This window comes from Lytechinus pictus, chromosome 14, assembly GCF_037042905.1.
Source record: "Lytechinus pictus isolate F3 Inbred chromosome 14, Lp3.0, whole genome shotgun sequence".
Taxonomy (NCBI): domain Eukaryota; kingdom Metazoa; phylum Echinodermata; class Echinoidea; order Temnopleuroida; family Toxopneustidae; genus Lytechinus; species Lytechinus pictus.
The window spans coordinates 17,866,517-17,893,489 of record NC_087258.1 but is presented as its reverse complement, the minus strand read 5'-3'; the positions used below and the strand labels follow the sequence as shown (position 1 = coordinate 17,893,489).

At 35.1% G+C, this 26,973-nt stretch overlaps 1 protein-coding gene across 8 annotated transcripts in view; it reads right to left on the bottom strand.

Moving 5' to 3' along the window:
• Nucleotides 1-1,406: 1,406 nt before the first annotated feature.
• Nucleotides 1,407-26,973, bottom strand: part of LOC129275767 (pleckstrin homology domain-containing family G member 5-like) — a 39,100-nt gene continuing 13,533 nt past the window's right edge. For 4 of the 8 annotated variants that reach the window (XM_064109841.1, XM_064109839.1, XM_064109840.1 and 1 more), the window contains exons 3-17: nucleotides 24,755-24,909; nucleotides 23,226-23,260; nucleotides 22,368-22,436; nucleotides 15,577-15,714; nucleotides 14,924-15,061; nucleotides 14,068-14,118; nucleotides 13,499-13,648; nucleotides 12,830-12,940; nucleotides 12,144-12,302; nucleotides 11,100-11,243; nucleotides 10,229-10,345; nucleotides 9,700-9,835; nucleotides 8,976-9,091; nucleotides 7,674-8,546; nucleotides 1,407-5,745 (exon numbers count right to left, since the gene is read on the bottom strand). In XM_064109841.1, the coding sequence (XP_063965911.1) occupies nucleotides 5,740-5,745; nucleotides 7,674-8,546; nucleotides 8,976-9,091; nucleotides 9,700-9,835; nucleotides 10,229-10,345; nucleotides 11,100-11,243; nucleotides 12,144-12,302; nucleotides 12,830-12,940; nucleotides 13,499-13,648; nucleotides 14,068-14,118; nucleotides 14,924-15,061; nucleotides 15,577-15,708 (2,133 nt within the window). In that variant the 5' untranslated portion in view covers nucleotides 15,709-15,714; nucleotides 22,368-22,436; nucleotides 23,226-23,260; nucleotides 24,755-24,909 and the 3' untranslated portion in view covers nucleotides 1,407-5,739. Of the gene's footprint in view, nucleotides 5,746-7,673; nucleotides 8,547-8,975; nucleotides 9,092-9,699; nucleotides 9,836-10,228; nucleotides 10,346-11,099; nucleotides 11,244-12,143; nucleotides 12,303-12,829; nucleotides 12,941-13,498; nucleotides 13,649-14,067; nucleotides 14,119-14,923; nucleotides 15,062-15,576; nucleotides 15,715-22,322; nucleotides 22,437-23,225; nucleotides 23,261-24,754; nucleotides 24,910-26,973 lie in introns of all 8 variants that reach the window. The other 4 variants (XM_064109838.1, XM_064109837.1, XM_064109836.1 and 1 more) reach the window with 1 other exon arrangement.

Here is a 26,973-nt window from a genome sequence, read left to right as displayed (position 1 = left end):
TTGTCCGAGGGATTCTATTTACAAGTAATCCTTCAAAACCTGGATATATTTTGTATTATCAAAGAAAAAATTATCACCTATGTACTTAATTTGAATAGTCAAAAACAGTGCTGACACTAAATCACAAGAGATTAGCCACAAGCTACAGGTCCACTATGATTAACCATTATATTTCAAAGCCTGGATTTCAGATTAATTCCCGAACTAGAGATTTTGTTGATAAATAATGTGTAACCCTAGTCTACCGATAGATTCCAGTAGGCAAAGGTATTCTTCCAAGAGAAATCAACATTCTACTTCAAACCAGATTTTTGTCTCTCGTAGATATGTTTATGGAGTACTTTACCTTCTTGCAAATTTCAGCTTAAACCAGACTTTTCATTTCCCTTAAGGCCACCGCACACCTTACGACTGGTCTGCGACCCGATTTCAGAATAAAATGTAATAGAATTTGATGCTAATATTGAGACTTCGAATATCTTACTGTGTAATGTTCTAAATCATCGTACGAATACCTATGATAAAAATCGTGACTATGCTATCATTCTTCTTAGAATAAAAGCGAATTTAATATCTAGTCGTAATGACGTCATAGCAGTCGTACGATTGGCTACGATTTGATACTAATTTGGACTTTACTCCAAAATAAGGACTTGCAATCTTTCAAAATTGTTATAATATTATTATTTCAATTAATTTTAACCTCAAATAAAATGATATGTTCCATTCACATCTTCAGAAAATGAGCAAAATGCGATTTGTTCCAAAATCGGGTCGCAGACCAGTCATAATGTGCGGTCGCCTTTAGTTATGTTGGGATTACTTTTCCCTCCTTGAGATTTTTCATTAAAAAAAAACAGACTTTCTGTCTCTCTTATTTCTGTTTATTGATTACTTTCATCTTTTTTGACTTTTGATTCCTTTCAAAATGCAATAAATTAGCAGTTGTCATTTATCATAAAAAAAAACAATCTTGCAATACCCATTAGAAACATTAAAGGAAAATAAAATAAATAAATAAATAAAAAAGTACATAATTTATGCTACAGGCACCAACACAATGACTGACTACTAGTATATGTCATTGGAAATAACATAATAAAAATGTTCAGTCTCAAGACGTTGCGCTGGTATAACCGAGGTATTAATGAAAAATTAGTCTTATTTCAATAGTGCCCGTCAATTTTTTTCTGTAAATTTTATGTATGCGGCTCAAGTTATTACTACAATTAATAGTGTGGTCTCAGACATGAAAACCGAGAGAATTATGACTTATCGAGCGATATAAAATTATGGTAATTGTATGTAAGGTTACAGAAATATTCAATAAAATATGAAGGTGCATCAACCGTATGAAAAATCCACCAGAAGGAGGCATGTTATCACCAGGGAAACGGTTATCAACATTTCTTCTTTTTTTTCAGTAGCACGGATGCCAGGGAAAAAGAATCTACTACAGCTGAATATTACATGACACCAGTGCTAATATTCATAATGATATGCAGTTTTTATTTTTCTGCATACCACCTTAAAGGTATTTGCTAACAATAAACATTGATTTGACTTTTAAAAAATCTGAGCTGCGAGGTCCCATTAGTCACCTGCACCTGTGATATGTTACAAAAATGAAGCCCAGAAAAAATCGCGTCCGAAAATCATTTTTAAGTGCTTCAAAAAAGTGAAAATATAAAGTAACCGGAAATACCATCTTAATTTCATCCATACACTTATGTGTTCTATTATTATCGGCACGATAGAAATTACACAAAACCATCAATTATAACGTATATTGAAAGGATTTCTTTCGATTTTGTTTTTGTTTTAGAGTTTTTAGGTTGACAGAAAGGCATTCATGTACATATTTCATCTCCTCTTTGATATTTTGGAATTACATGTCTACAACGTTAGCATATGCCTTTAAGCTAGGCATCCCTACATGTATAATCAAGCTCTTGAGCATTCATGGAATCTCTTCCTACCAGGTGCTTGTTTATTACACCTGGGTGGAGAGTGGCAAATGCAGATAAACACCTTGCAAAAAGGATGTGTGAGCTGCAGAGGAATTCGATCCTCGAACTTGAGGTTCAAAGGTCAAGACCATAACAAAATAATACAAACCATAATGCCTAATGTAGCGAACTCATGTCGAGAAACATATAAACAATTATTATTGACTATGGAAAATTCCTCTTTTCCCTGTACCCTCCCAAAAGATACCTTTAATGTTGGTAACAATCTGTAAAATCATCCACCTTACTTTCCCTGCATAATTTACCGCTCTTTTGGTCTAGATTTAATTACACAAGCAAGCCTTCTCGATTCGTGAAAGAATAAATTGAGTTTTGGACCTGATGTTACCATCATTACAAGACAGAAAGAGACCTATATTCACCAAATTCTAAATACATCATTGAAATTAATAGTAGGAAGATTGAATTGGGGAGAAAATATTGAGGGCATGATTGGGGGACTAAAGATCACACGTTTTGAATTCATGCTGCAAATCGCAATGTAGGTCTTTCATTGAATTATACACAAGTAGGGCCTTCTATTGAACCTATATTTTTAAAAATATGTTTTGAACCAGAAGAGGCCCATATTCACCATATTATAAGACACAATCAAAATTAATAGAACGAAGATTGAATCGGGGAGAAAATATTGAGGGCATGATTTGGGAGAAACGATCACACGTTTTGAATTTATGATGCAAATCGTAATGTTGGTCTTCACTGAATAACACATGTAAGCCTGCTATTAATACTATATCATTTTTTAAAATTATTTTTTGAACCTTGTGTTACCATAACAACCTGATGAAAAGAGGCACATATTCACCATATTGTAAACATAATCAAAATTAATAGAATGAAGATTGAAAGGGGAAGAAAATATTGAGGGCATGATTTGCGGAGAAATGATCAAGAAAAAGTTTTGAATATTTGTTGCCAATTTGCCATGTAAAATATGATTGAAAAATAAAAACCTTTATCTCTACAATGACAATTTTTTAATATTTTCTACATAATAAGTTAATACTATTATATTGATTTTATTTCTTTTTAGTGGGGGGAATGAGGACATGATGTGAATGTGTTAATATTTTTGGCGATGCAAATGTGATTAAAATCAATTAAAGACTTTTCCTTCAGAAAGACCTATTTTTTTGCAAAATAACAAATTACATCACAATTGCTCAGCCAGGGAACGAATAACCTGAAATAATAAGCAGGACAGGCAAACAGGAATATGAATTAATTGCTACAACAAAAGCTTGACTTACACATTATACAGCTGTAGGTAATGATAATATGAACATCGACTGGCATTTTGGGGGGAAGATATACATGTATATCATTCATATGTTTCACTCACAAGACCCATAACGCCCTTGTCATGACTTGGGCAACATGAGAATGCTTAATGAAATATAATTTTATGTGGTATCTCCCTCAAAGCCAGTCAATGTCAAATAAGTATGGCATTTGTTGAGGAAACAGAATTATTAAAAACAAATTATATTGTATATAATAAGCAGAGGGGCAAATATGCCACAAAGAATGCAAAATGGAAAATATGAGAAATTATATTATTCAAAAATATCATTACTACACAAATTATTACATGATTAGGATAAAGATATATACTCAGTAAATGCATCAATGATGTCTGTAAGGATATAAGTTAATTTTATTGTGTCATGTACATGTATATGTAAGACCAAGAGTCGATAATTTCTTTCGCATCTAAACTCGTTACACACAGCTGAGCAACTAATGGTAGGATCGAGTTGAATGACTAATTGCATCGATAACTATTTGCTAAGCTCTGTGTCTTAGGAATCCAGACCTTTTCATTCATATAAAAACATTTTTGTATGATTATTCAATCAAGAATAGAAGTAAAATTTATTGGGGGGGGGGTTGCAGAGGGGTGTGACTGAAAACAAAATTTCTGAATTTTTAGAAATAAATAATTTCAAATAAACAAGAGTATTTGTCTAATTTATACATTAAAAATTAAATCTGATCAGATTCATTCATTTTAAATTCAAATATATGTAAATATTCACTAATATATCTGTATCATAGTGCTGGAGCTACAGATGCAATGATGCATCTGTTATAAGCACCAAAATGTGTTGAGTTTTCTTACTCCCTCTTTTTTGGGGGGCATTTCTACTGGCAATTTACGACAGTTACTTTCAGAACATGTTGTTATTGTTATTTACAGTAAACAGACAAGTTTTGTTAGGAAGTCTACCACTCAAACTTTCTAAAGTAGCATATTTCTCTAAAACTAAACAACGATCACGTCTGTGGTCTTTAGTACATTGGTGCAGCCAAAACATGCCCTGTTTCATAAAACCTGTCACAATAATGAAACTGCATTAAGAGTTTAAAGCTGCCTATTTCATTCAATGTGACTGGCTGATCATAAAATCGTCATGAAAATTGTGCAATGGTTATTATAAGAAGTCTTTACGAAATAAGCCACAGATGTAGTGACCAACTGCACAGAAAGATCCCTGCATACAAAGACCGTATACATCGGCCCCTTGCGCGTTGAGACCACTTGTCTGTAAAGACAAAGGACCAAATTCATAAAGACTTGTTATACTAAAAAAATGCACAATTTCTGTCACAAGTTTACTCTCAGCCATTCAAATTGAATCATTTCAGTAGCTTTAAAAGTGTTATTGCAAATTTGTTATCATCCCAAGTTTGATGAAACGCGCCGAAGTTGTGCATCTCGATCGGTTAGACAGGTCTTTAGACTGCACCATATACTGAATGGAAAAAGACACAGATTCAAAATCATGCAAAAAAAAAATTGAAACATGATTGAATGGAGGCTTTAATTTCTGTCACCAACATACTAAAATAAAATCTTGATTTCTGGTAAGCACTTCCTTAATCAAATAAAATCAATGGAGATGCTGGCAAAAGTGAGTGACATCAGGTTAGTTAAATGTGAAACTGATGAAAAGGCAGAGTTTGCAATACTGAGGGATACATGGTCCCATGTGTTTATTTTGATGCTGCGGTTGAGATATGCACGTTATCAAAATAATGTGAATGTAAAAAGTTTGACACCAAACTGACAGTGAAAATACATTTCTAGTCAGTTTTGGGGCCTGTAACACAAAGCTTAGCAATGATCGTAGAACATTTTTCTATGATTGATTGCATTGACTACAATGTACAATCAATTGTGAAAATCAAGCGTACGATTAATCGCTAACCTTTGTGTTATGGGATCCAGGTCCAAGTTATTTTATGCTGCTATTCATGGGAAAGAATCGATTGTAGAATTAAACCATGAATGACACCAAATACATTTATTTTATTTTCCTTTATTCTATTATTATTCATCTTCTTTTTTTTTTTGCTTTTTGTGTATGCTAAGATATTCTGATGCACCAAGAAATCAAGATATAATTCAAACAGTGATGTAGGAACATTATATTCAGGTTAAGGTCTAGGGGTTGAGCCTTTGTTAACACAGTGCTTTTCCCCTCCCAAGCCTTAACTGATCAGAGTAATGTTCCGACGCTACTGCATTTACAGTACAAGTAGGTTGACTAGATGGAATGACAAAAATAAAATATTAAACCAAACTGAATTATCGGGGTTTGGTGAGTGTGTGTGTGACCAAGCATGCAAGCAAAGCGATGAGACTAGGTGTGAGGCCGCTGACGGACATCATGCTACTGTCGGGTCTGGAGGTAGTAGACTATCATAGCTGTTCATGCACACAGCAACAACAAAAAAAGAGAGACAAAAAAGAGAGAATTGTTAGGAGTTGTGACAACAACAGTTTACGAAAACATTCATGGGTTAGTGACAATGACATTAAAACAATTGTTTCATGAATAATCTTCTGCTAAGAATTTGTAACTACCAACTGAAGTTGAAAAGGTAAATGTTATCCTAGTTTCTGCCAAAAATGCATTTACAATAAGTCCTAAAATTTGATCTTTGCTTTTATATATCATACCACATACAAATCATGCCAAAATTATTCCTTTTTTAATTTCTGAGATGGAGACTACCACGCATAATTTGAATTCCAAAATTCCATCTTTGTTTTCGTAACATTCAAACTGCAACAAAATATTACTTTCTCTAGTGCTTATGAATCATAAATCCTAAATTGGCAATCAAATCATATTCTAATTCCTCTTTCATATGATTTTCTCCCCCCTGCATCTCATATTAGTTTATTAGATAGGTGGGAAAATTATAAATCCTGTGCTTATTACTATTACTTTGTTTAAATTTGATGTAAACTTGGGTTACATCTTAAAGATATTTTAAGCAAACATTTTAAATGGACATTTTGGCAGTAAGTCAAAAATTATAATGAAAATGGACAGGTAACTTTAAAAATCTACATTTTAAATCAACAAAGGTCAACATACTACGATTATGATTATGAGAGAGGTAGTATTTTTGTCATAAATCTCTATCAAAGTTGATGCAACTATTGACAACGAATTCAGATATTATTCAGGTTCATAAATGTTTTCAGCAAAAGGGATTCAAGTAAAAATCGACTTAGAAATCTAGTTCTTTTAATATTTAGTCCACCCTGGTGATGTCAAATATGGAATGATCGTGATTAAAAAAAAAATAATAATAATTGATGTTATAAAGAGTCGCTGTGACAGCTTATCAGTTAATGATAAACTTAAGAAAGTGCATGGTTTGATGGAATTTTCCAGCAAATGTGACCTACCACCCCTGTAAGAACAATTCTTCTTCTTCATACTGTAAAAATTTGAAGTCATGAAGTTGAATAAAAGAAAAGATACAAGAGTTTCTTGGACACTACTTTTTCGGACTGCTTGGAAGTTTCACTGAGATTACACAGTATGCACATCTCATGCTTGAGTGAACTCCAAACTTCAAACCTTGTTTTTTCCCTTTTTTAAGCTCTTGCTGAATTTCCTCTGCATTCAATCAAGTACTTGTAATGGTTATTGTTGGTCAATTTTAACACATTATATATCACTTTAAAGCTTAGGAAATGTATTTTCAAGCTCAATAAAAATCTCAATATTCATTTTAGTCGACTTATTGTTGGTTTGGGGTGGGAGGTCACAAATGCGTCTTATAAAAGAGAAGCAGATGAAATCCTTTGCAGCAATTTATCATTCTTTGTATTCAAAGTACATTGTAACTAATTTGTACAAATTCTCAATGTTTGGAAAAATAATGTCCATTTCATAAAACTGATATTCTTATCAATTTAATGAATGTTCTGCCCTACCATTCTAGAACAAAAGGGTAGTGAGGGTGCTATCAATTTAAATAATTTATCTTTAAAATTTGTAATCTTTGTCTTTGCAATTAGTCGTTTCTAACAGAGGGATCCCTTAAAGAAAATTCTCTGGAGTCCATTGTCATATAAGAAAAAACATTCTTGGTTTGATTTTTTTAAAGGTTGTGGATTCATAAGTTTGGCGATTTGAAGTATTAGAGTTAATGTAAACTTCCTTCCTGTGAATTCAAATTCATATTTATATAATAAAAATGAGAAAAACTGGAAATTTCACTATGATTTAGGAAAAAATGTGTCCAGGAAATACTTCTTTATACAAGTGAGAGGCATTAAAACTCTTAATATAGAAATTTACGATAAAATATTAAAAATCAAACGGAAGTTACTTTGATTTTACTCGACTGCAGCTTTCCCCAAGGCTTTTTCTTTTTCAGCGTGCCTTCTCCATTTGACTTATTTTCCTTTTTCTCCAAGACGTGGATGTTCGGCATACTGGGTCTGTGGTGCTTGTTCACGGCAGGCGTTGCCGATATAACTGTTCCTTTTTGCCGTTTAGGCGATGCGTCCTTTTTGCTTTTAGGAGGCTGAAAGTAGATATCCGTCGTCTGCCCCGGTCTCTCTCCTTCGTCGTCCTCATCGGAGCTCTCGAAAGATATGATACGCCCCTTTGGCGACATCATAGGCGACTTTGGCGGCAGTTCCTCGGGCGGGGACCCTGTGGACAGACGGCGCATCACCGTGATCAAACCGGATTTGTTTTCTTCCGAGTGTATCTCAGGCACGATACTACTTAAGAGTGAACTGTCACTTGGGAAGTCCGTTTCCCGGTAAGCGGTGTGTTTAGTCAGTGGGGGTTTGAGGTTGGGTCTGGGCAACGTCTTAGGTGCCACTTTCGGGGGAACGGCATCCGGTTGCCCGATGCTCTGATTATTGCTATTGTTTTCCTGGACACCGGTGCCGTTCATGATCGGTTTCTTGTCACCGTTATGGACAGCGAACTCTTCCTCCTCTGCCATTCTCTGAAGGCTGCTACTGGAACCATGACTGGAGGGACTGTTGGAACTCCAGCGATTGGAGCGTTCCATCTGCGGAGACTGATGCGGGCTGGTCATCGGTGAGCTACTGTAACTAAACCCACTCTGAGGATGCAGATGATGGTCCTCCATCAATGCCACGATGGGCGTCTGAGGATCGTCTGTCTGGATTTCATCGAAGTACTCGACGTCGTCGTCTATACTGCAGCACTTGTTGTAGAGATCCTGGAACAGAACAATCAATGAAAAAGAACAATTCAGGTTTATTTTAAGCGATTCAATTCAAGTTTATATTTACAATCTAATGATAAATACAGCAGTACACAGTAGTTTTAAAAACATTCAAATCAAAGAAAAAATACAGTCAAGAGTGCAACAGAATAAAATACATCAATGACAACAGAGAGAGAGAGAGAGAGGTGGGATTGGAAATCAGCCTAAAGACCTTTCAAGAGTCATTCCCTTCATACATGTACATGAGAGATAATCAACAAATAGAAAGTGGTGTGAAAAATGAACTATAACTACAGATTCAGAAAGGAAACAGCATGGTGGCAATAATGTAGGAAGAGATACGGCAAAATATTATGGACTCAAAAGAAGATTTTTGGTCAGTTTGTTTTGAACATTGAATGACTTTGGCAAGAATGTTACCTTTGCCTGGCTAATCTTTTCCATCCATATGGCTACCGTCTTCTCCTTTTCTGGCCATGCCACAAAGCCAGTCATTGCACAGTTGTAGTCATCCACACACAAGACGGCAAAACCAGCTGAAAGGAAAAATAATATATTTATATGTTATTTATTCATCTATCCATGGAATGTTCACAACGTCGTAACATAAATACAATACAGTAGATTACGAAAATACACAGAGTATGTAAAAAGTATTTTCAATTTTAATTCAAGTTTATTTTATGAACATAACTAAGAAAACAATGTCATGGTTTTCACTTCATTTATCAATAGGAAGATTTAGATTTCACAACCTAGAATATGATGTGGAATCTTCTCTCCCTTAATGGAACACTCTCTTTCTTATTCATGCTCAGTAAGGCTGATTTTCCCCAAATCAAAAGATACTGTGACACAGATGAGAAATATATGGCTCCCTCATAATCAGATGCTAAAAACCTAGCTACAATTTGTGGAAAAAAATGTTACTCTGATTGCAGAAAAATAAAGTATACACCCTTTTTTTAATAGATCAAGAATTTTCAAAGAATGTTCTCTTGTTTCTGAAGCCGATGCCCAGAGGGTGACTCATATAAATTAAAGTTAAACAAATTTTAAGAGAGATTTAAAAGACATTGATAGATTTCCATAGTTGGGTATATTGGATCACCATGACTGGTTGTAAGATGGGACCGAGACTTACTTCCATCTTTGAGTTCAATGACCTCGAGCTGGTCGACCCTCATCGGTGACCTGACGACCCTGTATTTCTCTCCTGTCTTACCGCTTTGCTTCGCGAGCACTAAGGCATCGGTGAAGAGGAATGCATAAAGTGTTGACTGAATGGAATAGAAGATGGAGAAAGGCATTTAAGAATTCATTCAGTGACTTACAGATGGGGGGGGGGGGATTGGGGGTGCTTGTCCCCCTTCCCCACCCCCCCCCACAAAAAAAATACATCCACGACCAAGAGAAAATAAGAGAAATGGAAAGAGAGAAGGGTGAAATATATTATATTCTGAACATTAAGTCAAAATCTATCACAAAATTGGATTTTGTAATAAAAAATGTCAAACATTTTGCTCGCTCACTCACAACTTTTTAAACAAATTTTGCCCGATTCGCCATATCTGGCCCCCCTAAAAAATGTTGGCTCACTAGGCCACTAAATTCATAATAATAGGGATTTTCTTGGAAAAAATGGATTGCATTAAAACAAATAATTTTCTTACTCTGCCTGACTTTTCTTGAAGCTTGAGGGAACCTTGTAAAAGAAGCCATCTTGGATGAATCTGGCTTGCGTAAGGCATAGGTTTCCGCACATCAAACATCGAATGGGCCTCCACTAACTGAAGCGGAGAATGAAATGAAAGGAATAAGAAGTATAGGAATAAACCTAAACCCTCTGCAAAGTCAATAGAAAGTATGCAACTTATACTGTCACCCCATTTGATTGCCCTTTCTGTTTTTTAAAATGATAAATACTGCACTACGAAATTTTATAATTTTATGTAACTACATTTTTAAAATGTCCTTAATATCCAAAGTGTATACAGTCTGTGGTACTCAAAAGTTAGTGAATCCCATCAGAAAATGAACATATTGAAAGTGTTTGGCAAGTTGTGCCATGTTTTTAGATATTTAATTGTGAAGTCAGGTGATAAAATATTACTTTCAATAAAAATTTGTTTCTCTTGGCTCGCCGAACATTGTACAGCTGTTGTCTACATTCAACACTCGGCATGAAGGTGTTCATTTTCTGGTGGGGTTCACTAACTTTTGAGCACAACTGTATACACACCAAGGACTTTTCCTAAAATTTATCAGGCTGAGGTTTTATTCCTTGAAACAAGGTCTGTTTATCAAATGTAATGTAAAGATACAAAACATGCACACAATATTGGTATCAGAATCAATTTGTGCTCATAGAATTGCACTTATACACTGGTATCCATTCACCTCACTAGGGATAAAAGTAGCACACTTTGGATAAATTTTTTGCTGGAGGAAAATATGCGATGTCTGAAATTTGAAAACAATGGCCCTCTGTTTAATTAACCTACGAATACAGGCCAAAGATGCCAGAAACATTCCTCCACTCACCCTGCTCAGTTCATCGCAACCCGTCGGGGCGTTGGAGACTTCGTAGCCGTCCAGAATTCCCGCTACCTTTTCCATCTTTTTCCGCTCCTGCTCTTTCTTGATCTCGTGGTTGATGTGGGTCACAAAATCGACGATGTTATCAAACTAAATAAAACAAAAATCAACAAAGAGAGACCATTAAACACGGGTCGTGTGGTCTAGTGGTTAGAGCATTGGACTCACAATTGCAAGGTTGTGAGTTCGAATCCCCACTCTGCCATTGTCTCCACTTTGATACAAAGACCCAAGAGTAATATCTGTCATCTATAAGGTCAGCCACTAATGACTGATTAACCTAGACGTAAAGTGTTTCCTATAGGTAATTGATGATATACGAGCTTGCCGTTTACCAGAAAAATGCTGCTCTGCCGAGTTCCTATGGGAGTTACTGTAAACAGAAACAGAAATAGAAATCCACAGTCTTGGTAATATGTGACAAGCCATCCCAAAAACCAACTATAAGTCATCAGGGAAGGTTCTCTGTAAATAGCCAAAATAGGAATTTCTGTCTTCAAAAAGCAAAATTTAGACAATCATATTATCTGACAGAGTAATTCTTCTTCTCCAGAAAAATTTCAAGTTGTAAAGTTGAAAAAAAAAAAGATACCAGAGTTTCTTTGTGACAATTTTTTTTAGGACCATGCTTGGAAGTTTCACCGAGATTGCACAATGTTATCAAACTATATAAACCAAATCAGCAAGGGGAAGATGATTAATCCACATCCCTTGTAATAACACATCATGGAATCACCTAAGAAAGGTGTATTCAAGTTTTATTTGGAAGATGTTTTTATACATTGCTTCTCTGTAGGTAGTACTGCACCAGCCCAAGTTTGCTCAATCTCGAGATTTTAGCCCGATCGGTCCTCTTCGCGATTAATCTCAAGATTCAAGAAACCTCATCTCCACCAGTGCAAGAAGAGCTTACCTGAAAACTCAGGCTGGTGCAGACGGTACTAATGTCTTATCTCCATTAGGAGGTCTTTATACAGGGTTGTAACTCACCGTTTTCTTGAGGGCGGCCTTTGCTACCTCATCCTCACAGTTCTTCTGGACCCTATCTATCATCAGGTGATACTTGGTGACTCTCTGCATGGGGTAGATCAGGAGATCCCCTAGACCCCGTAGCCTCATCTGCCTTGTGATGTTGTGCCCCTCACACCACTGATAGAGAGATAACAAGAGAGGATGGATGAAGATATGTTTAGTGGCTTTCGGTTGTGCACCTTGGATGTTCTGGGGCAATGTGTTACACTATGAATTTGATCTTTTTTTAACTGTTAACAAACATTATCATACACAACATCATCATCATAATAATCATCATTGTTATCGTCGTTGTCATTGTCATCACCACCATTATCATCATCATCACCATCATCATAACCACCACCAGCGCCACCCCCATCGCCTCCACTTCTACCTCCATCATCATCATCACCACCACCGTCATCATCATCATCTCATCATCATCACCATCATCAAGCACACAACCACCACCATCATCTTTGTGTTGGCTCTTGAGCACCACACAGCCTGGAACAACCCAACGATACAAGTACCTTGATGGGGTTATACCAGATCATGGAACCCCCATGACCCCAACAACTCAACTACACTTCAAACAGTCAATATTTTTTACCATCACCCAGTCAATAGCACTTCCTAATGACTGATCATTGACTTCCTACCTCAAAGAACGCCCTGAGTATATTGTTCTCCTGTCTCTTTTCCCTGACATAATGCACACAACTGTCCTCCTCAGCACAGAACTTGAAGTACGCTGTGAACTGATCGGTGAACTGAATAAAAGAAACAATGAAAATGAGCTATACCAGTTACCAGCATGGTGTAAATCATTAGAATCATTTTTGCACATTACAGTTTTTTTCTCCTTTAGACCTGCTTTCGTACTGGGACCTGATTTATTTTAAATAGCATATCCCTTGCATAAGCTTCTTCTTGTCAAATGAAAACAGTAACATAGTCATACCCACAATCGGTGAAAATAAAAATGACATTCACATGTTAGCCCCCGGACAGAGTGGAAAACATTTAAAAAATGAAATAGAAGATAAGGTGTTTACTTTTTCTTTCATGTTTGAACAGTTTCTGAACATTTGGTGAATGATTTTGTGAAACTGAAGGAATAACACTAGAATACTTCTTCAATAGTCCCTATACATCTTGTTAATACAAGACCCAATAGAGCCATCCCCCCCTCCCCCAACAAAATTTGTTGACCAAATCATACAATAGATAACTATTTATGTCTGATTTTATTTTTACATCTGCATTTATCCTAATTATTCATACTATTCCACAATGAGTTGTTTTCTTGACTTCATTCTAATTCTTACATCTTCAAAAGCTGTAGCGATGTCAAGGGGATCCATCGGTTTACCGCTGTTCCTTGCTTTCTCAACAATCTTCAGAAGATTCTCTTTCCAGAACTTTGTGTGAGCCAGCTCTAGCACCGTGATATTGCTGAAGATTTTCTCTGTCTCAATCTGTAAGAAGAATAAAATCAAAGTTATAATGCGATCAAATTTATACCAAAAAAATCACCTCATTATCACAAAACTACATAAAAAAATGAATAAATATCATAAGACATTATGATAATTGACCGATTCTTTATTCAGTTAAATAAAACTGTTAAAAAAGCCACTGTAATATACATATTTTTTAACCAGCAAGAGATGACAAACAACTTTATCTCCTCTTGAAAGTCTTATTTAGATTAACATTTAAGAACAATATTTCTGATCAGAAACAGGAATCTTCAGACTTCTTGCTGGCAGGAAAATCTAGGAATTGATCAAATTCTTGTAGAAATTGATAAGTAATAATGTTTTTCTAAGGTTGTAAAAGTTTTTTCTAAACATAACACAGCAGAATCATTCCAATGTGAATAATGTTGACCTACCTCATTTAATATTGCCTCTGTTTGGAGATTCAGTAGACAGCACATGTATAACTGTAAAGACAAATAAAGGAACAAGATAACAAATTGTACTTCATGAATTAATAATAACAAAAAAGGAATATTTAAGACATTTCCTCAAAAGACAATTAACAATTAGACGATGCTTTATTATCATTAGTAATATGACAGTAGCATGAAACCTATCATAAATCAAATATCCTACATAGATGTAAACTTGTCCACTTTTTTATCTCCATGATCAAAGACAATCAAGGATCATCATGGTTGCTATGGTTACAGAGTTGTAAAATGGATAGCATCATGTCCTCCATGAAACATCACTATAAACACAAATCCTGCCTAGCTTCCAAACGGTTTCTACTCAAACACATTCATTACCAGATAATATTTTATACATACATTTAAGAAGTATATTTTTAACATTGTTCTTCACCATCTCCACCATCAACACCACCATCATCAAGATAATAGTTATTAGCAACAGCAAAATCAACATCCTTATCATCACCAATAAAACCTTAAAACTTTATCACCATCATTAAGATCAGCATCATTGAAATTACCGGCACTGCTGCTGTTGTCATCACCACCACCACCATCATCATCATCATTATCATCATCATCTCCTTTTCAAAATTACCACCATCATCATCATCGTCAGCATCACCATCATTAAAACCACCACTATCATCATCATTATCACTACCACCACCATCATCGTCATCATCATCATCATCATCATCAACGTCATCATCACCATTTTCATCATCATCATCATCATCACCCATCACCACAACCACCATCATCATTATCATCACCATGACAACATACTTACATCTATGATAACCCTGATCTGTTTGATATATTTTGCCTCCGTCGCTAGGAGTTCCCAGATACCCTCTTGGAGCTCTTTGGCTTTCTTGCTCATTGAATTCCTGATGTCGATATCAATCAAGTCTTTCCACGAACTCTCCTAATAAATAAAAAACCATCACATAGTTTTAGTCTGCGCTGGGTGGATGACAGGGAGGGGGAAACATTTACTACAAATCAAGAACAAAAAGTGGACAATCGGTAAAAAATGCAATGATAATAACATGCAGTCTTTACTGAATTAAATTTTTTTGCTTGTCAAATTTTCCCCCATTATAATCACCATAATGCCCCCTTTTGGAAAATCCTGGATCTACCCCTGAGCTATAACAAGCTTGTGCTTGAGGTTGAAATACTAGATTTTTCTTATTCCACTTTTTGTGTTGCATGGTGTGTAGAGAAGCACAAAAACATACATGGAAACATGCTCTATCGTTGAATGCTAAACAGGGTAGCAGCAACTCCCATCTTATAACGTCTTCCTCGGTCTGAAGTGGACGGGGCTTCATCTCCTGACCGTCCAGTTGTCAGACGGATGCTCTACCAACCGAGCCAACACACCAGTCTGTGTTGTCTGTTTCTAAATATTAAATGAAATGAAAGAACTCAACTTACCATGTACAGGATTTGAGGGTCTTCATTCTCGTTCCTCTGGTACTGAAGGGACAGAAGCGGAGGGAAGCCCGGTAGGCCCTGTACTAGGTAGTGGTCCAGCTCATTCTGGAGTTTTATTAATTTAGGATCCATCTGTGCCTATACATACACATCATTTAAAAGGGGGAACAGAAAGGAAAAAAAGACAAATTAATCTTGGAAAGCTTGCATGAGGAAAGGTATCAGAAGAAAATTTACTTAAATTTACCTATATATTTCTTTTCCTCATTAATCTCTATATCATCAATTCTTTTCCTAATATAGTCAATATCAGATTAAACTTTTAAGAGCATAAAGCAAATGGAGTTTATCAATGTATCTCTGAGTTGAAAAATGTAATATTTTCCTTCCATATCCATATCTTATTAAGTCTTTTATTAGTGCATTAAATACATTTAATATCAGATTAAAATTTCAAGTGCATGAAATTCAATATTTTTTTTATCTAAGTTTAAAAATTAATTCTAATATGTAACTGTACTATCTTCTTTTATTCTTCTTGCCTTTTACAAATCCTACTGTTTTCACACTTTATCGCATGCATTTATTATCCCTTTTTTTACTACAAAAATATTGTTTTCCTAACAAATAATGATTTGATGTTGAAGTCAGATGGAACTCCTACATGTATGTCCAATGAAATGTACCATGTGATATGTACCATGTGATATAGATGAAGACATAACTGTAGATGTATCTCTGGTATTGACTGGTTTTGATATTATTCTAAGTATGATAATCATTTTCCTGTGATGTTTAAAAGTTGACAGATTGATTACACATCCCTACACTTGTGCAGGTTAATTCAATTGCAAACCCTCCACAAAAATGTAAGATATTTATCAAATAGCCAAGGAGAAATGTATCAATGAAGGAACTACTGCACTACTAACAAACTGTTGATGGGCAATTCCATAAAATGATCAACATTTTTTTACGTCAGACCCCCATTTTTCTCAAGTACTTCTCTTTATAAACTGATCAAGCCATGGTCCTTTAAGAACATTACAGACTGTCAATCAAAGAAGTCAGAGACAGAAAATTTCATTAAGGTCCCACGTATAAGGGGTCGGATGGAGGTACATATTTTATGGAATTGCCCTGATGGTAAAGTTGATATTTTGAAATGTTAAAGTGGAATCTTTTAGAAGGTACCATCTCCTACTAGATGTGATGTTTTGTGATGAATCCTGAAAAATGTGAAGACTCAAGTTACTACCACCCCCTCCTCCCTATGTAACTCCATACCCCCTCCCTCCATCTCAACCCCCCCCCCCCCCTCACCAAACTGAACTACATACAAATGTTAGCAAATGGCTAATATTCAGCTAAACATTATCAAATTCATGCAAGACCTGGATACGTTCCCTTGGGTATGAATACGCCTAATTGCGGTTAAACCGATCTTTCATGATCATTTCCTTACTTCCCTATATACATCTCATGACCTACTCCAACGTCTCACATTTCGCTATCTTGTTATAGGTTTAAAATTGATATTAAAACATTTGTTTTGGCATCTATTTGTTACATTTAAAAATTTTCATATTTATGTGACCCTGTAGGGGAGAGTGTTTGTTAAATGCTCAAAGATTGTATGAAACAAACTGCACTATTTTTACTTAGAATATAGCGACACCAGATGATTGTAATCAAAGGGCCTCATTTGCCCCATTTCGATGGGGCAAATTAGGCTGCCTGACAATAATGTTTAATCCTAATATGCAAATGAGATTGATTACACTGTAGTTCTCATATTTCTATTGGATAATCTAGGTCTACCGTAGATCTAGTATTAAACATCCAATCATGTTTTATCTGCTATGCGTTAAAAATATATGATTGGAATTATGAAAAAAGGGGGCCTTGTTTACCCTACTCTCCCCTACCTTGCTTGTTCAGAACAACTTTCCCCGAGCGTACATGTTATTTGAACCTATGTGGTGTATATACAAATGCCGCCCTCTACAGTCTAATTTTGGTGTGTGTGTGTGTGTGTGATCAATTTTACACTCTTTTTACATCTATATCATGTGAACAACAAAGTACAGTAAGTGCAAAACTGGTAAAACTCTATTGCAATGGATTTATAATTTATCAAAAATCAATTAAGAGAATGATGAAATGTGTTTTTAGTGTTGATTTCAGTGATATGACATAAATGAACTTGAATATGTAACTTTCTAAACAGGCCTATCATAATGTGACCCCTAATTCTAGATCAGATTTCTATTCAAACAGAGTTTAAACAAATAGGTGTTAAAGTGATATTTTGTCTACAAATCTTGTGATGAAACAAAATGAATGTGGTGGGACTAAATCAGTTTAAAACGCTGTGCGATCCTCTGTCTATGTGTCTCTATTTCCAAATCATATGGACTATGTTGATGCGAGGACTTATGTATATATTTTGAAATTCAGAGCACCCCTATAAATAAAATGGACTGATACATATGATCACAAACGTGTAAGGGAGGAACAAGGAAGAATCCATTCAGAAAAGGGGAACAACACATTTCTGAGGGATGATCTCTGTGTGAATATTGCATCAGTGGATATGTCTCCAACTATGCTTATCAATTTACTGGGAATATAATATGAAAATTGGGAACAAGAAATTAACATACAGATCAAAACGATACAAGTTTAATACAGGAAACAAAAATGGGGGGAAAAAACAGCAAACCATTTTTCTCATAATTAAGGGTGATGAATATTTTGTTTGATAAATTCACTAGTAATTTACGGGTAATTCATACAACCCTACATACATAAAGTAATTTACCAAGACAATTACTAAGAAATTTGGAGCATGTCTATAAAATTCTTGTAGAGATAAAACAATTACAAAAGGGGAATCACATTGAGGAAAAAATCAAACACAAGAAATACAGAATTAAAAACCTAACTGATGTTCTTTCATCATCTCATGTAATCTGAAATTACACATAAACAAATGAAATTACAGACATGAAAATCAATTGAATTTCGACATAAAAAGGGAAATATTTAGCGGGTGCTCAATTGCAAAGGACATAGAAAAAAAGGAGCTTTGATTTTCTACATTGCAAATTATAAATTCTAATTTCATGCAGAACAGTTTAAAAAAAGTTGCATATGCCATATGCTACTTCATTTGGTAAATCTCAATAATTTTAAAATTATAAAATCAAATTTGAATTTATATAATTTTTTTTTGAAAAATGACAGATATTTTGCTATCCACATTTAAAATGTCAAATGATGACTCCACACTGTAAATCTTCAGAAAACAAAGACATAGTTTTACTTCCATTGAATCTGCAGGTGTCACTTATTTTGCAAGAAAAAGTAAAAATTGCTGATCTTAATTTTCAAACCTATATAGAATTCTTAGAATACTATCATTGAACTGAGAAAACGTTTAAAAAAAAAATCTTTTTGAAAAATCGACTTATGACTGAAACAAGCAAACAAAAATGGTCATAGTAACACATATTTATGTCAAAAAAAGTGAAACTACAGCAACATAAGAGACTATTACTACACCATCAAAGCAAAAATATTGGGTTGCAACGCGGCTTTGAACCTACATTACATGCAAACATCATAAAGCAACAGTGTGGACTTAAATGGTGCAAAAACACATAATTGTGACTTAACCAACATAGTCTGGCAAATAAAAAAAAAAAGCATATCTACAGAAGCAAAATACACAATGAGGTCCAACCGAGCAAGACAAATGGAAGACTGACAGCAACGTTTCAAACGTGACGCAGAAATGTGTCATCGCGAACATAAAGCATTGATCTAATGATGTTGAGTCATGTTGCCTAGCAACAGATGATGTACGGTCTAGCCACATATTATTCTATTGATAAATTCAATACCCGAGTCTGGTAGATTTAAATCTAAACAATGGTGTCAAAGATTATGGGGATGACTTTCATGTTTATTGGCGTTATCATTTCCCAAGTCCTCATATTTTTACTTTTATTTTTCTATTTATTCACTTTTTTCTTGGGGGGGGGGAAGAGGCATATAGCGATCACATAAAGACATAAATTCAATTGAATCCTTGCCCTTCTCCTTCTCTAACTCCTCTAAACCATCCCTTTCCCCCCTCTTTGTTATAATTCTCCCTCCTACCCCAACCCCCAAATCGATTAAAAATCTGCACAATTTTCTTTATCAATTTTAATTATTCCAACTGTGGCAAATGGGAAGAAAATACATGTAATACATTTTTTTTTACATTAACATAAAAAATGTGTTCCATATTTATGAAATGTACAATGCTACGAGGTGGCATAAGGGATGTGTATTGTTGTTCTTTTATTTGTTTTTTCCTTTTAGAGAAATAACTTTGATCAATTCTGAAAATATTTTTAATAACCTCATTTACATGTACTTGCAGAAGAAAATATTATTGCATGAAACTAAGATATTGGTATTCGAGTGCATTTTCAACTATTAGGTGATGCAATTAGAAATTAAAGACGAGCCCAATTTGTTTGCCATACATCCAAGTCTTTTTTTTGGGGGGGGGATTCATGTTTCACTTTTGTCTTTTTAAGTAAGATCACTTTCACGAGGAAATTAATCAATGAAATATAATTCAAATAATTACAGATATTTACGAGAACTATATTTTTGCTTATAAAGTGACTGAGGGGAAAATTACAGTACGTGTAATTTTGCGAGAAACACAAAACCAAATTTGTGGGTAGCACATCCAAGTGACAAAAACAGTAAATAGAACAAATACAAATCTTCAAAGTTGTACTAAACCACAATTCAATTATCATGGTCACGTTATGGTTACAGTGAAGAAGGAAACATTTTTATAAGACAAAATAGGGCTTACAATAGGGTAACAATATCATACACGTACAACTGCACATGTACTCGGTACTATACTGGGCTGGGAACAAGAATAAGTTTTAAGCATGGTATTCATTGAAATATTTTCTGAAGTAATATTGTGATTTCAAACAGGAAAGAGAAGATTAGATTTCACTTGTGTATCATGGAGTAATAATAATGTTTGTTATGTTGAGGATAGTGTATCTTTATCAAATCTTCTATAGAATATCTTGTGTCAGGTTTAAGTTTTACACAGTTGTACAAGTTTAGATAGGAGGTAAATTCATGCGTGTTAACTCTCACAATAGTTTTCAGTACATATCAAACGACATTGATCTCACGGCTATAATTCCTCACTTTTCATGTTTCATTTGAAAGTGAACCGTGATCACCAGTCGGTATCATGCATGTTATTAATCCATCTCATTCCCACAAATGAGTATTATGACCTCATGCCCCCGATTCCTACAACTTACCCATGATCCCACTTACCTACTATTGCAAGTTTACAAAGAAATGGAAAGTAAACATAACACCTTGTCGCAGTCGTTCGATCCAAATCGCCGACAATGCATCGGAAGATGTTTGTTTACATCTTACATGGAAAACGCTGCTGCTATCACTCTATCGTGGAGCGACTTACACACTATCGCATGAGTGTGTGTATTTGGGGGATATCACCTTTGACCCTCGAAAGCCGAGCGTATGGTATAAAGCGGCATTCTCGTGGAAAATATTGAAAGTTTAGTTTCATGAGATGAATACTATGCGGGGAGTAACTCAGAGAGTTTTTTTTTCATCCCACTATTGAAATGAGTGTCAAGTTGGAAGGGATAGAGATTTGAGGGTTTTTTTTAGAAAAAAAAGGTAAACCATAATTCCATTTCCATTTCAAACAAAATGATCTCCATTGTCCCGTCATGCCTTTAATGGTGAAAAGGTGCAATTTTCTACGATGCAACTTTATAGTAAAACTAGTCAATAAAATAATAATAAAGAACAAACAAAAATGAATTAGAAAACCTAAATTATGAATAAGAAAACAATAAAAAGAAAATAATCAATAAAATAGGCATGCTAAAAAGTGCAGTGCAGTAAAAATAAAGATATCCATCGCTGAGAGAGTCATAAGGTGTTAATTACTTACCACTGACTTAACAGCCTTATAGCGCTCAGCAAGTGACATATCCTTACTATATAAAGACCCAATTACATTTCATTGCGTAGGTTATGGAATAGTTTTGTTCCTGATCATGTTAAAAAATGAAACGAAATTCATCCTGTCGTTTGCAGGAAGTGACATTTTGCAACAAACTTTGATCTTCACCAGACTGCAAAAATAAAATGTAAAACAATATATTTTGTTTTGTTTTTTGTCTTTTACTTATTTTACCAACAAACTGTTTGTCTTTTCTGTACAAGTTGTTCCTTTTGTAACAAAGAACAATGATATGAAGATTCATTTTGTGTGAAGGCACGCACAGTTCTCAGATGCACACAGAATTCCAATAAAAGAAATAGCCAATGAACAGTTTAATTATGCAGAAGAGTGAAGGCTTAATTCTGATCTTTGGACAGATTTTCCGGACAAACACCACAGCGAGTGAAATGTAAATGAGTCGCATGACAAACTGAAAGTGTGTGTGTGTGTGTCGTGAAGTCATTCCCATCCAAACGCCAGGCAAACTTGCTCTTTTTCTTTCTTGCTGATAATCAAGCCGACATGCCAAACAAGAACCAGGCCAGCAACTTGCAGCAGGAAGAGGAGGAGGAGGAGGATGATGAGGAGGAGGATGAGGCATGAAGCATGAGGAGGCCGGGGGGGGGGGGGGAGTAAAGGGCCAAAGGAAATTTTACCCTACCGAGACTATTGCGGGTACGGACATTCGCCGATCGCGGGTTCCCACCTTTGTACTGACTTCGTCCTTGACTCCGAGGAAAGCCGACAGATCCTTCTTCTTCTTCGTCGATGGTACCTGCCATGAGATAAGAAGTTTAGATTTAGATTTATTTTTTTCCACAAGCTGATAAAAATACAAGTACAATAGCATAAAATACACATTCAAAAATACATTCAAACAAAATAGAGTAAATAACTGAAAGTGGTGGGATTAACAATAGGCCTCAAGACCTTTCAAAGTTCAAACAATAACTCATTGATGTGTTATAATATATGTTATAATACGTTATTATTACCCTTTTCCAATCTAAATGCTGAGTACCTAGCTTAAAGGCAGAAGGTCATATTTTAAAATCTATTTTATGACTCGGACAGGGATTGAACCCACGTCTTTTCATTCATGAGGCAGTTCCTCTACTACTGAGCAACCATGTAAGTGGATAATACAACATTTCATCAAGCATTAATGGTTCATCAGTGACTTAAAAGGGGGAAGGGGCAGTGTCCTGGGCACCACTTTCAAGTGGTGAAACAAGGGCAAATTGAGAAGGAAAAAAGTGCTAAAGTTATCAGGAAATTATATTTCTACAAATATGTGCAGTCATTTAGATGAAAATAAATCAAATACAGGTAGTCTGTATATCTTTCTACATCAATTTGAATTCCTTATATCTAAGAGTTGTAATCCTATATGAACTACACTTATTTCTCTATAATGTTTTTTTTATGACTTACAAAATTGATATTCATCTGAAATAAATTGATTCCCATGGGTTTTTATAAAACAGAAAGCTTATTAATTTTCAGGTTCAAGCTTTAATGCTGAAAATACAAATTTATGGTGAAATTAAAATTGAACACTCACCGGACACGTTTCCAGCCCCGTCTTCTCTTTAGCAGCTAGTAAACCATAAAAAGATAAGAATAATGTCATTTCCAGAGCGGCACAACAACAATGCCTTGAATTGCACCCTCTTGAGTTCAACTTGGAAAGGGAGTGCCAAGAAGTAGACCATAATGCAACATTTTTCATTTTTAAAGTGTATTATGCACCTCCTAACATTTTTGAAAAAAAAAATACTAACAGGTGCTATGTAAGCTTAAACATGGAAAATGTTGCATCATGGGAGCAACTTGGTACCATCTATCCCACTAGGAAATCTAGAGGGCGATATTCAATGTGTCAGTAAAGTGTGACTTAAAAATTTAAGCACTGAATATTTTCACTTCACATTCAACATAATCATATTCCCCCTCTTTCCCCGACCCTCCCCCCTCCCCCGCAAAAAAAAATCAAACTGAAATTAGATTTGTATTTTAAGATAACATAAGATAGCCCTTCAAAATTTACTTGCAATAAATCATTCTGTTTATACAAAGTGATGCCTGCTCTGCTTTGATGATATACATTAAATTTTGAAACAAACAGACATTTAAAGATGGCGAAGTGATGTTGATTGGCATATAACTGACTGGCTTCAGGGTAGACCATGTATAATTCCTGTTAAATAACAAGTTTATCAACACATTGGAACCAAATCAAAAACTCTGCTTCCTCTTTATATCATCAATTTTCTTCAGAGGCTACATCATATCTTATCACTTCTACTACAATCTTATGTTTGATAAAGACTTTTAGACCACAAAAGGAGCTATAAGTTCCATAATAAACCCTTGATATTAACTTTCTTTTTACTACTACTACTACAATCTTAAGTTTAATAAAGACTTCTAGACCACAAAGGGGTACTCTAAGTTCCATAATAGACCCTTATTATTAACTTTCTTTTTACTACTTCTACTAAAATCTTACATTTGATAAAGACTTTTAGACCACAAAAGGGAGCTATAAGTTCCATAATAAACCCTTGATATTAACTTACCTTTTACTACTTCTCCTACAATCTCACAGTTTATTAAGACTTCTAGACCACAAAAGGGTGCTATAAGTTCCATAATAAACCCTTGATATTAACTTTCTTTTTACTACTTCTGCTACAGTCTTACTTTTGATAAAGACTTCTAGACCACAAAAGGGTGCTTTAAGTTCCATAATAGACCCTTTTTATTAACATTCTTTTTACTACTTCTACTACAATCTTACGTTTGATAAAGACTTTTAGACCACAAAAGGGTGCTTTAAGTTCCATAATAGACCCTTGTTATTAACATTCTTTTTACTACTTCTACTACAATCTTACTTTTGATAGAGACTTCTAGACCACAAAAGGGTGCTTTAAGTTCCATAATAGACCCTTGTTATTACCATTCTTTTTACTACTTCTACTACAATCTTATGTTTGATAAAGACTTCTAGACCACAAAAGGGTACTCTAAGTTCCATAATAGACCTTCGTAATTAACTTTATTTTACTACTTCTACTACAATCTTACGTTTGATAAAGACTTCTAGACCCCCAAGGGGTTCCGTGGGTACCCTCAGGCCCTTGTCGGTCTTGGGAAGGGGGTTGGAGCTGGTATTGTTGATGTAGATTTCGATGTCATCTAGCGTCAAACCCTTCTTACTCAAAGTCTCCTCTAAAACCTCTCTGCAAGGGGAGAGAATTCAGGGGAAAACATGAGTGGATAGTGATTAAAAATTAAAAGTTGCCTAAATGACAAGTAACTAGTGCAGAATATCTGCTCCAAAGATAAGTAATTAACAAGTAACTATTAACATCAACAAACCACAAGGTGGTTACGCCACGGAAGAAGAGGGGTAAATACTTGGAAATTAATGAATTTGGATACAAGTTCAGATTGTATTTAAATGAATTTGAAGTTAGTTTTAAATCCAGTGGAAGTCAACATTCAGATGTGCACTGAGGCACCTGGGGGGTGTTTCAGAAAGATTTAAGTATGACTTAAGTCGCACTTAAATACCGACGCGAACATGATATGCAACGCGCAATTTTATTGATAGATACGCATTAGTGCGCGTCCTCATGACACGATCTGACCAATGCGATCAAGCCTTTCATACCGTACGCAATTCGGTATTTAAGTGCGACTTTAAGTCATACTGGTACTTAAATCTTTGTGAAACACCCCCCAGGTCAACACTCAGAGCTGTGTCTTTCCCCACGGGAATCCTACAAGCAGCATCATTGTCACTGTAGACCAAACAAAGGGGACTGCAGGAAAGCTGCAATGAATATAGACACATAGGCCCGTAGGGAGGCGCGATAGCTCAGTCGGTAGAGCGGGGGTTTCGCATTCCGGTGACCCGGGTTCGATTCCCAAGTGGTGCGCTAGTGCCCTTTGGTAAGGCATTTATCCTCATTACCAGGTCCCTCGGAGAGGACCTTAAGCCGTTGGTCCCCTGGTTGCTTGCTCACAGGCATTCGTGCTTTCTTAGCAGTCAGGTAAAAACTCCTCGGTATGTATGTATTCTGAAGTCAGGTTTAACTTAGACCATGGCCTAACTTTGTGCTAAAATAATGGGAAGCCAAAAAATGCCCCAAATTTGTTTACATTGCATGTTTCTAATGTTTACCCTTTACTGTGCTCTTCCCGAATTCTTCCTTGGTGAAGACAATTATAACATTCATCTTTCCAAGACAGTTAAGAAAAATTTGAGAGTCAAATTGGCTGATACATTGAACCTCTACTGTTTGAGATTTATGTCACAATTGGCTATCCATAGTTAAACTACAACTTTAAAGCAGAGTTGAAATTAAAACCGACTTCAGACTACGGGACATAGCATCCTTATAATGGGATGTCCGCTAAAAGACACAGCAAAGACTTCTGACAAGTTGCCTTATAACAAAACCTCTAAATAAGTCAGAAGTATAAAATAAATGATGCACTATAATATGAAGGCATCAATACCTTAATTAGCCGTGATAATATAATTGGAAAATCACTTACATTAAAGCACAATTAGAACAATTGCTCTACTCAGTGCCAAATTTGCAGTACTCTCATTCTTGTGTCAGTGTCACAGTCAATTGAAATATGAAGCAAAGTGGTAGGTTTAGGAATATAAATCCTCGCTCGTTAATTACCAAGGCTGAACTGAACAAGGAAACTGGAATACTTTTGTCTATAAATTCTCCCAGTTTTGGCTACGTTTCATGAATATTTCCACTCAAATTACTGGGCAACTCTCCAAGAATGTGATGGTGAATTCCCTACTTGTTATTTCAGAAAATAGCTTAATTTCAAAGGTGAAGGGATTAAAGGAGATTAACAAATTAAAAGAAAGAATTCAGCTATTTTGCTACAAATATGACACAAATTACTCTCACTCAAGGATAAAAATTCCATGAAAACAAAAGAAATTCAAGGTAGATATGTGCATACACTCTAAAAAGACATGGATTTAAAATAAATCCATCATGGCTGTGAATAGTGATCAGTCGATATTATGATTTAAAATCAATCCTTAAAGATTTAAATGTAAATCTTAAAGATTGATTTTTAAATCCAAATTTATTAGCATTTAATCTTTATGGATTCATCTTAAATCCCTATTTAATTTTATTCATAGCCGTAATGGATTTATTTTAAATCCTTGTAATTTAGAGTGTAAAATAATTGATAGTATTCATAAATTTAGTTTTGAAAGAAGCTACAGAGTTATTACAGGACAGACCTTTTCAAATTCT